This window comes from Megalops cyprinoides, chromosome 21 (assembly GCF_013368585.1).
Source record: "Megalops cyprinoides isolate fMegCyp1 chromosome 21, fMegCyp1.pri, whole genome shotgun sequence".
Lineage (NCBI taxonomy): Eukaryota > Metazoa > Chordata > Actinopteri > Elopiformes > Megalopidae > Megalops > Megalops cyprinoides.
This window is the reverse complement of record NC_050603.1, coordinates 270,254-289,323: the sequence shown is the minus strand read 5'-3', so window position 1 is coordinate 289,323 and position 19,070 is coordinate 270,254. Positions and strand designations below refer to the sequence as shown.

The 19,070-nt window shown below is 49.7% G+C and overlaps 2 protein-coding genes across 4 annotated transcripts; both read right to left on the bottom strand.

The window, feature by feature from the left end:
* Positions 1-1,088: 1,088 nt before the first annotated feature.
* On the bottom strand, positions 1,089-3,729 carry polr1f (RNA polymerase I subunit F). 2 transcript variants are annotated; one of them, XM_036516038.1, is made up of 5 exons: positions 3,416-3,729; positions 2,602-2,743; positions 2,108-2,313; positions 1,349-1,799; positions 1,089-1,228 (listed from the first exon to the last, which is right to left on the bottom strand). In XM_036516038.1, the coding sequence occupies exons 1-4, from the start codon at positions 3,700-3,702 to the stop codon at positions 1,370-1,372; spliced, it is 1,065 nt and encodes a 354-aa protein (XP_036371931.1). In that variant the 5' UTR covers positions 3,703-3,729; the 3' UTR covers positions 1,089-1,228; positions 1,349-1,369. The 2 variants fall into 2 exon arrangements, with proteins under 2 accessions (XP_036371931.1, XP_036371930.1); XM_036516037.1 differs by lacking the exon at positions 1,089-1,228 and having other exon boundaries at positions 1,340-1,799.
* Positions 3,730-6,686: 2,957 nt separating this feature from the next.
* LOC118769304 (transmembrane protein 196) lies at positions 6,687-11,131 on the bottom strand. 2 transcript variants are annotated; one of them, XM_036516364.1, is made up of 4 exons: positions 10,967-11,131; positions 9,156-9,212; positions 7,334-7,588; positions 6,687-6,755 (listed from the first exon to the last, which is right to left on the bottom strand). In XM_036516364.1, the coding sequence occupies exons 1-4, from the start codon at positions 11,129-11,131 to the stop codon at positions 6,687-6,689; spliced, it is 546 nt and encodes a 181-aa protein (XP_036372257.1). The 2 variants fall into 2 exon arrangements, with proteins under 2 accessions (XP_036372257.1, XP_036372258.1); XM_036516365.1 differs by lacking the exon at positions 6,687-6,755 and adding an exon at positions 6,759-6,770.
* Between the last annotated feature and the right edge of the window lie 7,939 nt (positions 11,132-19,070).

The window sequence follows — 19,070 nt, the reverse complement described above, 5'->3', positions numbered from 1 at the left end:
CTTGGAACAGTTCTATGTTTCCTGCAAATGTAAAAATACATTTTTTTCCACTATCCAGAACTTTCTCTGCTGTTGTCCCTGGATGGTGGAATGATCTTCCATACTTCATCCATTCTGCTGAGTCCCTCACTATTTTTCAGAAACATCTGAAGACACAGCTCTCCCGCACTCACCTGATCACCTGAATCACTACCACCTAAAGCAATTTCTTACGTCCTAAACTGTTTTCCTTTAAAAAAAATATATAATGGTTTAATGCACTTCTGTCACAGCTAGCTTGTACCATGTCTCGCTGACTACGGAAACTTGATCATTCAGCACTTCTATTATTGTGACTCCTTGTATGGCTTTTGCTTGTGTTGTGCTCTGCCTCACTTGTAAGTCACTTTGGATAAAAGTATCTGCCAAATGAATAAATGTACTTGTAAAAATAGAAACTGCACACCTCAGACCTTTAGAACACCTACACTAGGAGGGACAGTGTGAGTCGGCCACTGCGGGTCAGGACAAACCTGCTCTCTTCCAGGTGATCACATGATCAGAGGTGACGTTCGTGATGCCATAGCCAGACAGCACTAACAGTATGTACTCACTGTGCATTTATAAGGCTCTGGATTCACATGACTTCCAGGTTTAAGATCTTTCCTTCAGATAAAGAGGGGCTTCATGTGGCAGCAGAGAGACAGGTTTGCCTTTACTGTGAATGCAGCCATTTTCACCTGGAGGTGCTGAACTAAGGCCTCACGCTACATAACTGTATATGGACATTAGGCAGTTTGTATTCCCCACTTCCTTTTTATATAATTAGTTTTACAGTTATTATAATAATTTGGTGCGTACTTTTGTCTTTTTTAATGCAGCCACTATATTTGGTAAAATACAAATGAATGTCTTCATAGATATAAACATTTGCAAAGCAAAATGAGTTATCTGGGATCACACAATAAAAACAGGGTCCTCTGCCCACATCAGAACAAAAACACATCATTAGGAATTTCCAACGCTCAGAGAGAGACTGACGCCACATTCACAACCACTGATTGTAGAAACACGGCAGAGGCTTCCACTGCCTTATTTATGGTCCTGTTGTATTTATAGCAGTTATGTTACGCAAGCTCAGCACCTCCAAAAGCAGACTGCCACTGCCCTCAGCACTGAGCAACAGGAACACAGGCTTAAGCCTGCACTGGTACTGCATCACTGCTGCCCCCTGCTGGCAACACGAGACCTGCACAAAGACAGCATACATGCCGGAATTACTTTACAAAATAGTTTATTAAATTCTTCCTTAACTCATTATTTTGCTTAAAGATTTCAGAGTGATTGTTCACAATGCTGCTCATTTTACAGGTGTAGGGTGACTGGAAGGTCACTGGGTGCATCTCTCCTTCTTCCTCTTTTTGGGTTTGGGTGCAGGGGACTCCTCCTCGGGGTGCGGCAGCTCCTGCTCCGCCCCCTTCTTCCTCTTCCTGGTGCCGCCGTCGCTCTGGTATCCACTGGAGTCGCTGGCGGGGGTTTCCGGGACGCCTGCAGGCGGATCCCCACCCTGCTGCTTGCTCTTCTTCCTCCTCTTGCCTTCAGCGTGTCCGTTCCTGTCTGCTGCGTTTTCATTCGTATCCACGGCGACGGTGTCACCTGGAGCTCCCTCCTCTGGGATCGCAGAATCCTCCAGCTCCTTCTCCTTCTTCTTTTTCTTCTTCTTTATCTTCCCTCCCTCTGGCGGCTGCTCAGGGGGGGTCTCACACCCCTCCGCAGGGTCGGCGCTCCCTTCTTCCCCAGTGGCTGCCAGCTCCTGCACCCTGAGAACGACAACGCAAAGTGCAGTTAAACCCACAGCGACACAGGGAGGCTCACGGCAGCATGCTGTGATGTCACTGTGTCGGGGGTTTCTGCTCTATGATGTCACTGTGATGTCACTGAGTGTCAGGGATCTCTCCTCTGAGATGTCACTGTGTGTCAGGGTCTCTGCGCTGTGATGTCACTGTGACATCACTGTGTGCCAGGGTCTCTGCGCTGTAATGTCACTGTGATGCCACTGTGTGCCAGGGTCTCTGTGCTGTGATGTCACTGTGATGTCACTGTCGGGGGTCTCTGCTCTGTACTGTACCTCTGTTTGTCGAGCCGTCCCCTGATCAGAAGGACTCCGGCGACGTCGGCGTCCAGCTGGAAGACCTCGAACTCCAGGCTGCCCCCAACCTGCACCGCCCCGGCCCACACCTCCAGCGGGACCTGCTGCGGCTTCGGGACGGAGGCATTGAAGCAGCCGTGCACCAGACAGCCCACGTGGCCGACACCGACCTTATTCACCACCCCCTGCAGGACGAGAGGAGCTGCTAACACACACACACACACACACACACACACACACCACTGCATCTGCTCCACAGAGGAGACCACACTCTCAAATAACCCTAACACTATCTACTAACCCTAACCCCTAAACCCTAGCACTGACCACTGCACCCGCTCCACAGAGGAGAACACTCTCAAAACACCAGACTGAATCTCTACTGGGCAGTTAGACATGCTAGGAAAAAAGCCATTTAATTTATGAAAAATGTCCATAAACGGCTGTAAGAACGTATTTGCCAACATCCATACCACGAGCTTCTGTCCTCTCTTTGGTCTGAAGATCACGAAGGAAGCCTCTATATTCATGTGGATGAAGCCGTTATCGTCGTGGATATCCCCGTGGTGTCCCAGCACCCGGATGCTGTCGTAGGCCATGGGCACCCCTTTCAAACTGAAACAGGGAGAACAAGACAAACTTACAGCGGGTAGCGCTACCAACACAGCCAGTACCAACAACTCCACTTTACATTCTGTGCTGTTGTACTGACTTTAAACATAACTTTTTATCATTTAAATCTAAATACCAGCAATCCCCTATCCTGTGCAGAAATCCATCAGGATGAACATACACCTACACCTGGCCGTGACCCACTGCCCTGACCGCAGTCTGTCAGAAAGAGAGCACCTGACTGCTACTAACTCCGCTCACACACGATGCAAAACGCAGCAGCTACAGCACCACTGGGCTCCTCTACAGAATGGTACCGTCAGACTACCTCCGGGATAAGAAAGCATGTGTACCCAGCCAGTCAACAAGGGGTGACCATCCGCATAAACGTATTAATACTGTACCGTTACCTGCAATAGTTCTACCACACAGGCTTTCCTTACCTTCTTTAATAAAGGAATAGCTAACTGTAAACGTTACATAACTGGCTAATTGTCTACATTAGTATGACAAATCTCTTGTTTGTTTGTTTGATCATCTTGGTAACCATTAGGCTATTAAGAAGAACACGTGTGTAGCTCGCTGGCGTGTTTACATAGCTAATGGGCGTCATATCGCTCGTCAACATTTAACTTTACTGTAAGTTTGCGTTAGCTAGCTAGCATAGCAGCTCACTTTTCCGAATACTTCAGCAGTTCGGCGTTTAGTTGCTCCTGGATCCCAGTTTTTTTCCGCTTTAGGTACATGGGCGAGAGAGCGATGTGTCTGCGGTGAGTGTCCACCACCAGGCAGGAGTACGGCGCCGACACCAGCTTACAGGCTTCCGCAAAAGACGGGATCAAACACGGTACCGAGTCTTTCTGTCCCGGCCCTGAATCAGGCACTTTCTGCATCAAAGTGGAAGTTTCAGTGAGCATATTCTCAGGTGTGGAGTGCATGTCTCCTTCCTTTCCGTTCGCCATGCTCCTAGCACAGCTACAGCGCAGCAATGTGGCCACTGCCGTCCGGAAGGAAGGGCTAATCTGGGGGTTCAAACCTCCGCAGCCCCGTCAGATCGCCGCCTTGTGGACAGGAGGAGCTGCGTGCCAAGAAAAATCCCTACAGCTAACGCTGTAATTCATCAACATTTACGGTAACACCACCGCGTGTGCCACTTTCAGCTTTTTGGCGTTTGTACACCTAATGGCGATTCCACAGTCACCTGATCCTGAGCTTATCGACCCACGCCTCCGGCGGAATCCACCGAGGATCGGGGTGGAGGCGGTGAAAGCCGAATGTGCGCTGCGAATGTATTTCCGACCCCCGGGGGACAATAAGGACAAATTAAACACTGCGGGACACACAGACACATCCGCTCCACGCACTACACACAGAAGAGACTGAACTTTCAAACGACACGCTATACATTTGAGAAATGGTTATAACAGGTACCGACATACGCACAAAGGGCCTCTGCCCCCTTTAGGTTTGAAGATTACAAACGAAGCCTCTGTAACAATTATTTAACCGAAACGAGCTGGAGGAATGTTGCGTATGGTATAATGGCACATCTTATTGTAGCAACCATGTCATGCACATACAATTAGTGTCAATATTCTCTCAGGAACATCCATTGTAGGCCGGTGTACCACCATGATTGTAGTCTTGTACGCCGGCAGCGGACGCCTGTCCGACACTGTGAGCTGCCGTTTAAACGCTGCGCAGATGTGACATCTCGCTGGGGCGCCAGCACGGTGGCGTGGTCGCATCGTTCCGCGCTGTCGTCTTTGCAGAGTTCACGTTATCAGCCTTCGGGTGACACGGAGGTATAGGGTGACACTGAGCGAGAGTCAGCAGGATTAGCGGCCGTTTCTGCAGTAGTAATCCCTTTTCGCGGCCGCAGACCCCGGGCCCGCAGCGAGCTGGACGCGGCAGAACCTGCAGTAAGCAAACGCGCTAATGAGGTATTGAGCCGTATTGATGGAATCCGTTACCAGTCCACAACGACGTATCACTTTCCAAGAGGTCAGTGATCTGCAGAGAGGGATAGGCTATACTCTCTGCGGGCTGGAGCGGATACAGCCGACAGCGGAGCACTCACTTAGACACTTACTTCAGTTTAATGGCTAAATTGACGTACTTTTAAAAGATTATCTTGCCGGTGAAGTGACACTAATCTGCCGACTAATATCGCTCTCAGGTCACAATGTTTTATAGTAGCCTAACACCCCTCGTCTGTGCTAACGTTACCTAATCATTCAAACAAAATAATAAGGATTTAGATTACACATTGTTCTGCAACATGAGACTGAACAACTTATCAATTTGTTGACAATATCAAGTATCAGGGCCACTGTGTGGGTGTCTGTGTATGTGTGTGTGTGTGTGTGAGTGTGAGAGAGAGAGAGAGTGTGAGTGTGTAGTATGTGTGTGTGTATGTGAGTGTGTAGTACGTGTGTGTGTGTGCGAGAGAGAGAGTGTGTGTGTGTGTGTGAGAGAGAGAGAGTGTGTGTGTGTGTGTGTGTGAGAGTGTGTTGTACGTGTGCACTACACGTATAGCTGTCCCGTCAGTGTTATCGTCTCCTGTGCCTGTCAGAGCTCTGTTGGACGGTGTGTCTGTATGCGGAAGCTGCAGCTCAGCATGTCTGGCTCTGTCAGAGCGCAGAATCTCGCAGCAGAGACGCATCTCCCAATGCGGCCGCATGCAGGGCTGAGTGCAGGGCTGAGTGCAGGGCTGAGTGCAGGGCCGAGTGCAGGGCTGAGTGCAGGGCCGAGTGCAGGGCCGCATGCAGGGCCGAGTGCAGGGCCGAGTGCAGGGCCGAGTGCAGGGCCGAGTGCAGGGCTGAGTGCAGGGCTGAGTGCAGGGCTGAGTGCAGGGCCGAGTGCAGGAGTCTGTGGGGCAGGGCTGAGTTCAGGGCCGCATGCAGGGCTGAGTGCAGGACTGAGAGCAGGGCTGAGTGCAGGAGTCTGTGGGGCAGGGCTGAGTGCAGGAGTCTGTGGGGCAGGGCTGAGTTCAGGGCTGAGTGCAGGGCTGAGTGCAGGGCTGAGTTCAGGGCTGAGTGCAGGAGTCTGTGAGACAGCGCCACTGAAGGACCAGCGCAACCAAGCTTTACAGTCTAACATTTTATTTCATTTTCATAAGAAGCCTTTCTATAAAATATTATAAATTCATAAATGATCAGTTCCATTTGTACCAGCATGTATATTAAATCCATATATTACTATACAGTACAATGTTTTTTGTTTGTTTTAAGCATTCAGAATTTAACTATAATTTCTTTTGGGAGGCTACATCACAGCATTCCTTTACACTGTGAAACCTGGCTTGGGTGGGGGGTGTTAGATGGGTGGGTGGAGGGGGTTGGATGGGTGGGTGGTTGGTGGAGGGTGTTGGATGGGGGGGTGGAGGGTGTTGGATGGGTGGGTGGTTGGTGGAGGTTGTTGGATGGGGGGGTGGAGGGTGTTGGATGGGGGGGTGGGGGGTATTGGATGGGTGGGTGGGGGATGTTGGATGTGGGGGTGGAGGGTGTTGGATGGGTGGGTGGGGGGTGTTGGATGGGGGGGGGGGGAAGAGAGTCAGGAGGAGGCTAGCATGCAGTGAGGCCTTGTTTTGCCAATACTCTACATTACTGTACCAGCTACATCTATAAAGCACAAATTCATTCTGTATTCATGAGGGGACACTGCGTGGGGTTTTGGGGGATCGGGGGGCTGCGTGCTTATTTTATTTGCATTCTTACCATTCTAAAAACATTTAATTTGGTTATTTTATTTTAAATCCATGTAGAGATTAAATGCAAGCAAACAATTCAACCAGCAGACAAAGGCAGTGAGAGCTTCCACAGAACAGAAAGTCAGACAGCTCTCTCTGATTGGTGCTCTTCCATTCACCACCACCCCCTTCTCCACAGTGAGTCCTGTCATTTCCTGTTGCATGGTGATGTCACAGCCTGTCACGGGCTCTGTGTCACGGTGGAGATGTGCTCCCGTTGTGAGAGATCTGAGGAAGCCCATTGCTGGAGGTGTCTGGCAGCTCCTGTCAGAGAATGGACTGTTAGCATTATTACAAGTGTAGCACCACCCACTCAATCCACCCATAGGATAGAATTCCTGCACCACACCGACTAACAGAGAGTTGGCATTGCTCACCTGGGATGTAAGCTGCAACAACCTCACCTTCTCAGTCATCTCGTGGGAGTGAAGCAGATTTACTTAACAGTTTGGTACTGTTACAGTTTGGTACTGTTACAGTTTGGTAGTCTTACAGTTCGGTAATGTTACAGATTGGTAATGTTACAGTTTGTTAAGGTTACAGTTTGGTAATGTTACAGTTTGGTAATGTTACAGCTTGGTAGTGTTACAGTTTGGTAGTGTTACAGCTTGGTAATGTTACAGTTTGGTAGTGTTACAGCTTGGTAGTGTTACAGTTTGGTAATGTTACAGCTTGGTAGTGTTACAGCTTGGTAATGTTACAGCTTGGTAATGTTACAGCTTGGTAGTGTTACAGTTCGGTAGTGTTACAGCTTGGTAGTGTTACAGTTTGGTAGTGTTACAGTTCGGTAGTGTTACAGCTTGGTAATGTTACAGCTTGGTAATGTTACAGTTTGGTAATGCTCTCACCTTCATCTCGTGGGAGTGGTGGAGTGAATGCTCGCGTTCCAGGAACATGCGCTGTTGCTCGCTGCTGGCCAGCCGACAGGTGAGCCAGGTGGACAGCGTGCTGCAGGTGATGCCCAGACACGCCAGCACCATGGTGGCCAGGTCATGGGGTGGGGGCGCGTCGGGACGCTTTGCCAACGCACGCACAAACTGGAAATTCAGAATCCCGCCAATCAGCCCGCAGATACAGCAGGCTGAGAACAGGATCATCTGAGCACAGACCAAATCAGCCAATCAGAGACAAATCAGAAATAAACTCCACCTTTAAAGCAAACCTCTGATTTCAGCCTCATGCCAGAGGGAATCTGTTGAATCCTGTGTGCAAATCTCATGCAATCCCCCAGAGCAATGGAGAGAGATGAAGCGAGAAGGAAAGATCTACAGACGTGATGGGAGGTCTTTGTCAGGATCAGTTGCATCGCGTTATTGAGCGGTCATTAGGTGGTGGGGAGCTGTTCCCTCTCAGAAGTGCTGGGAGGCAGAATGAGGCCTCTGATTCGGGTGCAGGACGCAGGGTGTGGGGCGCGGTGCCTTTCTTCAATGCTAATCTAATGACGGCGCTTCAGCGTAACCCAAAGCCTTAATGGACAGTGGAACTCTCAGGCCTGTCACCGCTGCATCTCTCAGAAACACTTCAAACACCAATCCCATTACACTTACACTTTGTCATTCAGCAGATGCTCTTACTCAGAGCAATGTAAGAGAACAAAGTGAATTTAGTAAAGTTGCATGAAAGATGGTTCAGCCAGGACTCTGCTGCCATGTTCAGCATGAGCCAGGTCCTGACACAGCGCTGTAATAACTACTGCCTGCCTGCGGTGACACAGAAGTATGATCAAGTATGATCACTTTTGTAAGTCGCTTTGGATAAAAGCGTCTGCTAAATAAATAAATGTAAATGTAAATGTAAATGATGCCATACTCAAAGCTAAAAAAGCACCACGAAGATACAGCATAATCTGCAGATACCCAGCTGTGAGCTTTGTGTTTAGGGGGCCCGTGACTAACAGTGAGCTTTCTGTTTAGGGGGCCCGTGACTAACAGTGAGCTTTCTGTTTGGTGGGGTCAGTGAGCTTTCTGTTTGGTGGGGTCAGTGAGCTTTGTGTTTGGTGGGGTCAGTGAGCTTTGTGTTTGGTGGGGTCAGTGAGCTTTGTGTTTGGTGGGGTCAGTGAGCTTTCTGTTTGGTGGGGTCAGTGAGCTTTGTGTTTGGTGGGGTCAGTGAGCTTTGTGTTTGGTGGGGTCAGTGAGCTTTCTGTTTGGTGGGGTCAGTGAGCTTTGTGTTTGGTGGGGTCAGTGAGCTTTGTGTTTGGTGGGGTCAGTGAGCTTTGTGTTTGGTGGGGTCAGTGAGCTTTGTGTTTGGTGGGGTCAGTGAGCTTTGTGTTTGGTGGGGTCAGTGAGCTTTGTGTTTGGTGGGGTCAGTGAGCTTTGTGTTTGGTGGGGTCAGTGAGCTTTGTGTTTGGTGGGGTCAGTGAGCGTTGTGTTTGGTGGGGTCAGTGAGCTTTGTGTTTGGTGGGGTCAGTGAGCTTTGTGTTTGGTGGGGTCAGTGAGCTTTCTGTTTGGTGGGGTTAGTGAGCTTTGTGTTTGGTGGGGTCAGTGAGCTTTCTGTTTGGTGGGGTCAGTGAGCTTTGTGTTTGGTGGGGTCAGTGAGCTTTCTGTTTGGTGGGGTTAGTGAGCTTTGTGTTTGGTGGGGTCAGTGAGCTTTCTGTTTGGTGGGGTCAGTGAGCTTTGTGTTTGGTGGGGTCAGTGAGCTTTCTGTTTGGTGGGGTCAGTGACTTACGATGAGTCCAGTCCTCTTTTTGGCACACAGCACCCCACACAGCCCACAGAGGAGAAACTGCAACAGACGGAGACAGAAAACACACACCTCTATTAAACAACCAATGAAAACTCAGCCTGCTGGCCAGTGGAATCCACAGGGTTTTCTTGTGTTAGGGTTAGAGTTAGGGTGCTGGAGTGAAGGGGAAGGTGTGGTGTGTGTACTGTCTGGCCTCCAGATAGCTGTTGCTGCAGTAGCCCCGTCTCCTCTGGGGGGCAAAGCTATTGGCTCTCTTACCTCTGCTCTGAAAACATCCAGAGAAGAGAGAGAAGCTCAATCTCTTACTCTCAGAAAGGGAATAATCTCTGTTGTCCCTACGTTTGCATCTTGTCACTATGGCGCCCACATTGCCATCATACAGCGTTAATAACTCACACCTACGGCATACTCAGCCTGCAGCTGGATTAACAGATACACATTGTAATTGCTCATACCTTTTTACACTCTTTGATCCACACAGGCAATGTTCAATTTAGACAGCACACAGCATACTCACAGAAAATTTTACATGCCATCCATTTATACAGATGAATATTTGCAGAACTCAGGTGTTAATCTCAGACTGCACACAGCACTGTGTTTTCCTGTAGGCCAGTGGTTTGGTTATTTTGGAGAGTGTATTTTTGGTGAAACGACTGAAACACGTGATCATAGTGATTATGTGTGTGCGAGTGATCCATGCTTTCTGCTGTGATACTGGCCTGTGAGCTCCTATGCTGTCGGTGTTAATACTGTCTTTCCTGAGACAGTCGAAATTACGACTTTATGTTAATGTGATCTGGTTAAGATTTGAGTTTTCAAGTAGGTGAAAATGAACAGGAAACTTAAACAAATTTCTTATGACGTGGAGCTCATGTTTACCATGTAACGCATTAGGTGACGCGAATTGAATAGGATAGCTCGATGAATCATTTGCTGTAAATATTCAGTTATAGCCAGGAGCATGACAACGTCTTTACAAAATCTCACGAAGAATAAGACTGGGCAGCTGTGAAAGGCAAAATCAAGACAATGAGGCAATTTCGGGAAATTTAGTGCTAAATCGAGAGAGCGTCCTAAAGGGAAACATTTCAAAGGGGAAAATTAACAGGAAAGACTGTTTCATATGATGCATTGTGGTTTCACAGAAAATAAATCTTAGATCACAAAACGCAAATTCAGTAACCACTTGAGTAACTAAACATTGGATAGGCTAATTTAAAGTATTAATCGATATAAAGAGCAAATGAGAAAACATGGTGTCTGATAGTTGAAACTCCCGCCTTGAACTAGGAGAATCCGTGAGGTAATATAGCATCCTAACATTCTTTGTAACCATTAACTACTTTTACGTTATACGCATTTCCGCACCCATAGACCCAAAGACCCATAGATAAACACCGTTTCCTGTCGTGTCTGTACAGGGTTAATCCCACCCATCACAACAGAGTGAATCACGACATAAACAGACCCCCAAAAAACGCCCCGCGCACGGAAAGCTGGCGGAGTGCACCCGGACTTACAGAAGTTGAATGCGGCTCAGTGCCCAACTAAAATTTACCACCGGCGCTATCAGCGGCGTCAGTCAAATACTAAGTAATAATTGTTATCATAGTTAGATATATAGAACAGGTTCCGGCGGGATGGAACGTTTCATATTTATGTTCTATCTATAGTACCTACAGTACGTTTGAGGGACCACAGAGTGCATTGAAAGAGTGTGAACGAGATAAATGAAAGAAGTTACCATGTCACAAGTACAGACTGTAAGAAAAATGAAACCTGTAACGTACACACACCCCGCTCCAGACCGGCGAGGCGTCTCCCTGCTGCGGCTTGCTGGCGGCTCGTACTCGGCGAATGGCCACCGCACCCAGCGCAATGCTGGACACTCCGAGCCCTATCTCCAGCACGGAGAGCACCAGCAGGCTGCAGATGATCTTCCGGCTGGTGCACATCCTCTCCTGCACATCTTCAGCACTTTACAGAGAATGAAAGAATTCGCCAAGTCCTATCCCAGCGAAAGCAGCGCGCGTCCGTTCTGTTGCGCTGTCAACATACATACACGTTCATTTCATACATCCGTGAGAAAACTGTTTCCAAGCTGGGGTCACAGCAGTCCGCTCGCAGGTCGTGGTTAAGCACCATGGACTTCGCTCAAGTTATCTCCTTCCTCTCCTGCAGGCGCTATCCACGGTGCTTAAAGCTCTTCACGCTCCTGTAATCCTCTGGTCTCTTGCGAACGATAAATAACACTTTACTCTTCACTTCCACAGGGTACTGAGCTACCCATGTGACTCTCGTCCACTTCGAGCTTTCTCCCGACCCAGCGACAGTTAGGCAGTTACGCGCGCGGGGCTGGCGGCAGAGACTGATGCATGTCGGGAACAGAACGCTACCTGCTCCCAGCGCCCTGACAGCGTGTGATGGAATGTCGTGACCTCGATGGCGTTTTCCTGTCCTGCAAAGTAACTGAGAGCTGCTGTATCGGCTTCTGTCTGACGCTGCGAACTGGCAGAGAGAAAACAGCCCTTTACCAATCCTTATACACACCCATGCACAAACACGCGTACACACACACACGCACGCACACACACATACGCACGCACGCACACACACACACACACACGCACGCACGCACACACGCACGCACACACACACGCACACACACACACACACACACACATACACACACGCACGCACACACACGCACGCACGCACACACACACGCACGCACACAAACATACGCACGCACGCACACACACACATACACACACGCACGCACACACACACGCACGCACACACACATACGCACGCACGCACACACACACGCACGCACGCACACACACACAAATACACACACACACGCACGCACGCACTGCATGAGCCTGCCTCGCGCGCAGCTCGTGGGTTGTTTCTGCGAGTCGGCCACAGCAAACAGACACTGAGACCCAAAGCTGTGGCGCATTGGAACCGTACGGGAACTTTGAATTTGAAGGCGCAGTTTGTTTTGAGTAAAATCGCAATTTAACTCCGCGCATTTGATAAGTTCTGAATTATTAATTTCTATAGTTTCCACCGTACCCCAGAGACCTGTGTAGTGCTAAAAAGAAACTGCTCTCCAAATTGAATTCCTAAAATATTAATTAAGCAGATTGCTCTGGAGGGCTCAGCACTCCGCAGCTAGGAAAGAAACCACCATTATCGCGTCACCATTCTGTTTGCTCGGCAGGTTTCTCCCTCTTTCTCCGCAGTTGTGGCTTTGGAAACGTGACATGGCTCGTCAGCATGTTTTGTCGAAAATACACAACGCGTTCTCGGGATATAAAGAAACACTTTAACAAAACTTATGGAATCCGTTATGCTCTTCTGCTCTTTATAAAACCACTGCGCTTTATAACTCCTGGTGTTATTAGTCATTCCGTCTTGATCAGGCTGAGATATGTTTTATATATATATATATATATGCACAAATATATATACATATATACATATTTACTGGGGATATATATATATATATATATACTAAATATGTCTTTGATATGTCAGTCATCTTTAGAGAGCGAGAGAGAGGTGAGTCTGCTGCCAGCGCTGCTTTGATGATGTTTCTCTCATCACCAATGAGAGAAACCTTCCAATTTACAGCATGGATCCAGGCTGGCAGCCACCTGGAAATAACATTTCCTTTGTTGAGCTTTGCATTGAGGCTGTGCTCTGTGGCTGTGCTCTGTGGCTGTACATTGAGGCTGTGCTCTGTAGCTGTGCATTGAGGCTGTGCTCTGTGGCTGTGCTCTGTGGCTTTGCATTGAGGCTGTGCTCTGTGGCTGTGCATTGAGGCTGTGCTCTGTGGCTGTGCTCTGTGGCTTTGCATTGAGGCTGTGCTCTGTGGCTGTGCTCTGTGGCTGTGCATTGAGGCTGTGCTCTGTGGCTGTGCATTGTGGCTGTGCTCTGTAGCTGTGCATTGAGGCTGTGCTCTGTGGCTGTGCTCTGTGGCTGTGCATTGAGGCTGTGCTCTGTAGCTGTGCATTGAGGCTGTGCTCTGTGGCTGTGCATTGAGGCTGTGCTCTGTGGCTGTGCTCTGTGGCTGTGCATTGAGGCTGTGCTCTGTGGCTTTGCATTGAGGCTGTGCTCTGTGGCTGTGCTCTGTGGCTGTGCATTGTAGCTGTGCTCTGTAGCTGTGCATTGAGGCTGTGCTCTGTGGCTGTGCTCTGTGGCTGTGCATTGAGGCTGTGCTCTGTAGCTGTGCATTGAGGCTGTGCTCTGTGGCTGTGCATTGAGGCTGTGCTCTGTGGCTGTGCTCTGTGGCTGTGCATTGAGGCTGTGCTCTGTGGCTGTGCTCTGTGGCTGTGCATTGAGGCTGTGCTCTGTGGCTTTGCATTGAGGCTGTGCTCTGTGGCTGTGCTCTGTGGCTGTGCATTGAGGCTGTGCTCTGTGGCTGTGCATTGAGGCTGTCAGCTTGCTATCGGCAGTCACACTTGATTCAGACACAGAGTGCCACAGACCCCAGTACAGGCTGGTGTTCATGTCAATGTCATGTTTGTAATAGCAGGTCAGAGTTCATACGCAAACAGCAGACAGCCTTCCCAGCAATCCAGGGTCCTGCCAGTCACTCTGATAAACAGGAGCTCAGACCGTCCCACATGTGCTGCAGAGCCCCCCCCCCCCCCCCCCCCCCCCCCCCCCCCCCCGCGTATACAGGCCAGGATCGGGGTTTAGCTGAGGCTGTGTCCTTTTACTCAAAGTATGTAATTTTTCAGGGCCCATTACCAACTAAAATGCTCCAATTATGCTGTAGACAATGCAACTTTGTCATTCTTTCAAAGTAAACATTGTCAGACATAGGAATTTCATTCAATTCAATTCATCAACAATTCAGTTCAGAACTGACCCCAACCCTGATGTGCACTGCTTATCAGCCCCCTGCAGGTGACACTGTGATTAAGGACCCCCCCCCCGCCCCCGGCCTCTGGTTCACATCAGAATAGTTGAAGATTACGGCCTGTTGATGGCTGCCTTCTTATACTGTTATTCTGCATTTAAATTCTTCATTACATGGCTTTGCTCAACAGATGCTCTTACATAGATTACAGTTTTTATATGTTATCACAACAGCAGCAAAACATATGGGAACTGAACCAGGAAGCTTTTGGTTATGAGTCCTTACTAACAAACTCTGTCTGGCTTCTGACTGTTTTAGGTAAATATTCTGATCTGTGATCGGTTTGGTGATTCACATATCTGAGTGTATGCACAATCAAAAGCAGGTTCTGTTTTTCGTGATCTTCCTTGGTGGGGAGCGTGGTCAATCTGGACAGTCCCGAATGTCGCCGCTGATCTCCTCTGTGACTCTGACTTCCTCTCTGTCCTGTGCGCCCTGCCGTCAGAGTGATGCAGCTGTAACGTTAGCTTCTGCTTTCTATTTCAGCGTGTTTTGTTTTTGTTAAAAATAAATATGCTGATGTGTTGGTCAGCCCAGTGCCCCAGTGATGATCTGTGTCTGAAATAGTACCAGGTGGCTATTTATAACATTTGCCTCCGACTGTTACGCAATTAAAGACACGGCAGGAGTTCCTGAAAGCGAAAGAGCTGAAATCATACTTCCCTGAGTGAGTGCTGGGTTTCACCTACAGGCCCTCAGTAACCGCCCGCCGTAAATTCCCTGCATTAGTACAACTCGTCTGAATGAGTGTCATTAGGGGAGTGAGGAGTCAAAACTCGCTCCCGCTCCTCCTCAGTCTCCAGGTGCTGCTACCTACTGCTTCAATAAAGGTTTTAATAAAGATTTTGAAATTTCTGGAATTTTCTGAACTTGTGTTTTATACTTTCCTTTGCTGTCTTTCAAATGGATTTACTGGGGACAATTATTGAAAAGATTCCATGTCTCATGCAGTTTTCTCAGCTGGTAAACTTGATGATCCTGCCTGAGCTGAATTAAGCTCTTAACACGCCGTCGCCGCTGCGTGTAGAGGCAGGAGCTGAAGCTGCGCTCGCTGCGCTCGTTAGCCGCTCCCAGACGGGTTAGTCCTGCGATTGTGACCATCACAGGAGGACCATCACAGGAGGACCATCACAGGAGGACCATCACAGGAGTCGACCGAGCTAATGGCTTTACTCTAATGGCCCGCGGGGGACGCTTTCGGGAGCGCGAGACTCCGGGATGCCCGCGTGGGCTGGATAATTCCGCCCCGATCGTTCCACAGCAGCTTCGGTAACCGAGCGCCCGTTTGTCAACCGACTTAATCAATGACGGGAAGAGATGTAAGCGCCGCGCTCCCCGCATCGGGACAGGAGCAGCTCTCTCCCGCAGCCCACAGCGCCGGTCTGCGTGATTTTACCAAACTCTGACCGCATTCGAACGCGCTGAAACACACCGGCAGTAACCCGGGTGTAAAATCATATCTACCGCGTACTTACTCAGCTATTTTAGTTACATTCATGCCAATGAATGGTGATTTTAAGGGGTTAAGTGATGTGAATGTTGTGAGTGGCTATTTACATTAACATGTATTAATAGTATAAACAAATGTAGCATGAGAATTTCAGACGTTGTTTGTGCTGAATCCCTTCTTATAAAGTTGCACACAGATTGGGGTACACTTCCAGAGGAAGCCAGAGGGTCAGGGGTCACAGGTCAGCTTGTTTGGGGTTTTCAATAGCTGCACAGGGTGATAATGGAGAAATGAGACCTCCCCATCCCCACCTGCTGAGTCCCACCCACACAGTCCCACCTCCCACCTCCTCTCAGCCAATAGAAGCAGCCCTCACACGTGTCATCACCCTGTCTGACCAATCACCCTAACACAGTGTCAGTGCAGGGCTGAAGATGTGCGCAGTCTGAGGTGCATGGAACACTCCAACCTTCAGCACCTGGCACTGAGAGCTGAGGTCTATAATAATGTGCAGGACAATCCATCCTCCCCTGGACCCGGTGATCCATGACAACAGGCCCTAACTGCCCTCAGCCTCTGAGCAGAGTCTGAATATACTGCCTCTGGCTCCTAATAGTCCTCCAGTGACTGCATTCTTTCACAAAGCGTAAATCAGTGTCAACACCTGCTGCTGCCAAACACCAATAATCATTATTTCCCTTTCAACAGTTTTGGGAATTAAAAAAGCTTCAACTAAAGAAACAGTCAATAAAGTCCGGGCCACACAGAGGCTGTTAGCCAGACACCCTTATGACCATCCGTCAGAGGAGCCATACTTGCCCGTCTAACACTGAGCGGCTTCACATATATTACAGGCCATTGGTGTTGTTTTTAAATGTCATGCCTAATGATAAAAAGCTTCTCTCTTATATGTACAGGAATTGACCAATTACAGCTGTTTGTGTCCCTAATGTGTGCTTAATGTCAGTTCTGGATAAAGGAAAATCAGTCATCATGTGCGTGCGTGCGCGTGTGCGTGCGCGTGCGTGCGCGCGTGTGTGTCTGTGTGTGTGTGTGTGTCTGTGTGTGTGTGTGCGTGTGCGTGTGTGTGGGTGTGTGTCTGTGTGTACATGTGTGTGTGTAACTGTGTGTGTGCATGTGTGTGCTTGCATGTGTGTACGTGTGTGTGTGTGTGTGTGTAACTGTGTGCGTGCCTGCGTGCGTGCGTGTGTGTGTGAGTGTGTGCGTGCGTGTGTGTGTGTGGGGGGGGGATCTGGCGGGATGTGGGCAGCAGGCTGTCTGCAGGAAGTGCTCGGTCAGGTACATCCTGTTGCCGGGGGCAGCGTGTGCGAATGGAGCCGAGTCTAATGCACTACAGCAGAGTGGCGATGCTGGGATAGAGTCAAGCTGCTGACCCCAGCGACTCTCATCCTTCACTCAGAAACTGGCTCTCCGTGTCCCGCTAGGCAGGTTAGATCCGCTGAGGTAAGGCTGTCAGGTGTGACCCGGGCCCTGCTGAAGTCTCTCCCGCTCGCTGGTGGCGAGTGACCCGGGCCCTGCTGAAGTCTCTCCCGCTCGCTGGTGGCGAGTGACCCGGGCCCTGCTGAAGTCTCTCCCGCTCGCTGGTGGCGAGTGACCCGGGCCCTGCTGAAGTCTCTCCCGCTCGCTGGTGGCGAGTGACCCGGGCCCTGCTGAAGTCTCTCCCGCTCGCTGGTGGCGAGTGACTCAGGCCCTGCTGAAGTCTCTCAGCCGGTCTCTGCGCTCTCTCTCCCTCTGCCAACATTGGCAACCTCTTGCTACACCCCCTCACTCTCACCCCCACAGACATCCATCACAGATTTGGATCGTCAGAGTTTGTTTGAGTAGGTACTGTGTAGCACCTGTCACAGAAATAAGGGATTAGCAAGAGGGACTGTCGCTATTTTCAGGCTGGTTCTGTCAACAGAAGCAGAGGGCGACAGTCCACAGCAGCGAAGACAGGCACTGCTCCACACGCCGCAGTCAGCCAGCGGGCGGGCAGGTGCTGCAGAGATGAGGGAATTCTGGCACCTGGTTCAGTCTAGTCTGCAGCCCCACACAGCCCTTCCCTGTGAGATGCAGATCTGTTGTGATTTCCACAGCCACAGACAGCACAGCCCTTGAAAGACTCCTGTCAGACAGCACAGCACCTGCACTGATCCCTGACAGTCTGCACAGAGAGAGAAGCAGTTAAACAGCAGCTTGGATTCCTCATAATCAGCCTCCCAAACAGTGGAGCCGCTAGAGGAGGAAGCACTCTCAGGACAAGCTCGTTAAAACGCAGAAGAGACTGAATTACTCTGGTGCGTCTCTCCAGCACACCGACAGACACAGCCAGCAGCTCTGTGGGGAGTGCACTCTTCAGGGTGTCAGCAGTGTTCAGCCGATGTGGCTAAATAAATATTCACAATCGATGCACCTCACTCAACGATTACATTACAGAAGCATACTGCTGCTCACTTCATTTCATTTTATGACCATCATAATTTAAAATGACATCCCTGTCTTACAGCAAACAGCCCTTTGTGTAAGAGTGAGTGTGAGTGTGTGTGTGTGTGTGAGTGTGAGAGTGTGTGTGTGTGTGTGTGTGTGTATGAGTGTGTGTGAGTGTGTGTGTGTGTGTGGGAGGGTTGTTACAGTGCTGGTTTCTGCAGCGTTGTCCAGGTAACATGTGCCTGTTTAAAGCACCAGCAGTTGGTAGGTAATTAAGGGACAGGAGTCATAAGCAGCTGAATCCGGCTCTAGGCGAGGTCAGCAAGGTGTGTGTGTGTGTGTGTGTGTGTGTGTGTGGGGGGGGGGGGGGGGGGGGGGCACTCCTGTACCCATAATGCCCCACACTGTGCTGTCTTGAATCTCACAGCTCCCAGGTACATGGCATTTACAACGCCACAGGGTGTCTTTGTGAATAGATGATCCATCTCTCTCCCCAATTAATAGTTTATCAAAGGCTTGTTAACATTTATCAAACATTACATCAAACTGTTGGCTTCATCTGGTGTCTGTTTCCAAATCAAGCAGCATACAGACACAGTGACTCACTGTTCTGTAACCCTTCCCAGAATGGCTGCTTTCAGCGCACTGATCCGATGGGCATATCAATGACAGATGCTCTGTGGGAACGTCTTCTATTTTCTTATTGAATGTCATCAGCAGATCAGCGGTCGATGTCCGACTGTAGAAACGCCTCCTCCTCTGCAGTCAGGCCATAATGAGACCTGCATGTCTGAGATTTTGCTGATGTCTCCTGTCCTGTGGGACCCGTTGCCCCTGTCAGAGAAACCCCCTCCTGTCCAGCACAGCCCCCCCGGGGCGACGGGCCTCTCTGTAAATGAGCTGAGGATAGAGGAGCGGAGCCCCTAATCACATTCAGGGTGAGCCTGGTGTGCCAGCCCCCACAGTGCCCCACAGCCCAGAGCATTGCGCGTCTCTGAGGGAGCAAGGAGAGAAGGAGACCGGCACAGCAAGGCAGTACAGAGGCTTCAGAATGACCTCAGGTGGGCAGAGGCATTCT

Coding starts and splice junctions, on each gene's coding strand:
- polr1f (XM_036516038.1), bottom strand. CDS start 3,702: ATGGCGAACGGAAAGGAAGGAGACATGCACTCCACACCTGAGAATATG. Junction 2,314..2,601: donor AGAGAGGACAGAAGCTCGTG/GTATGGATGTTG, acceptor CTCGTCCTGCAG/GGGGTGGTGAATAAGGTCGG. Junction 1,800..2,107: donor GGACGGCTCGACAAACAGAG/GTACAGTACAGA, acceptor TGTCGTTCTCAG/GGTGCAGGAGCTGGCAGCCA.
- LOC118769304 (XM_036516364.1), bottom strand. CDS start 11,131: ATGTGCACCAGCCGGAAGATCATCTGCAGCCTGCTGGTGCTCTCCGTG. Junction 9,213..10,966: donor CGGTCTGGAGCGGGGTGTGT/GTACGTTACAGG, acceptor CGTCTGTTGCAG/TTTCTCCTCTGTGGGCTGTG. Junction 6,756..7,333: donor CCCACGAGATGAAGGTGAGA/GCATTACCAAAC, acceptor ATTCTCTGACAG/GAGCTGCCAGACACCTCCAG.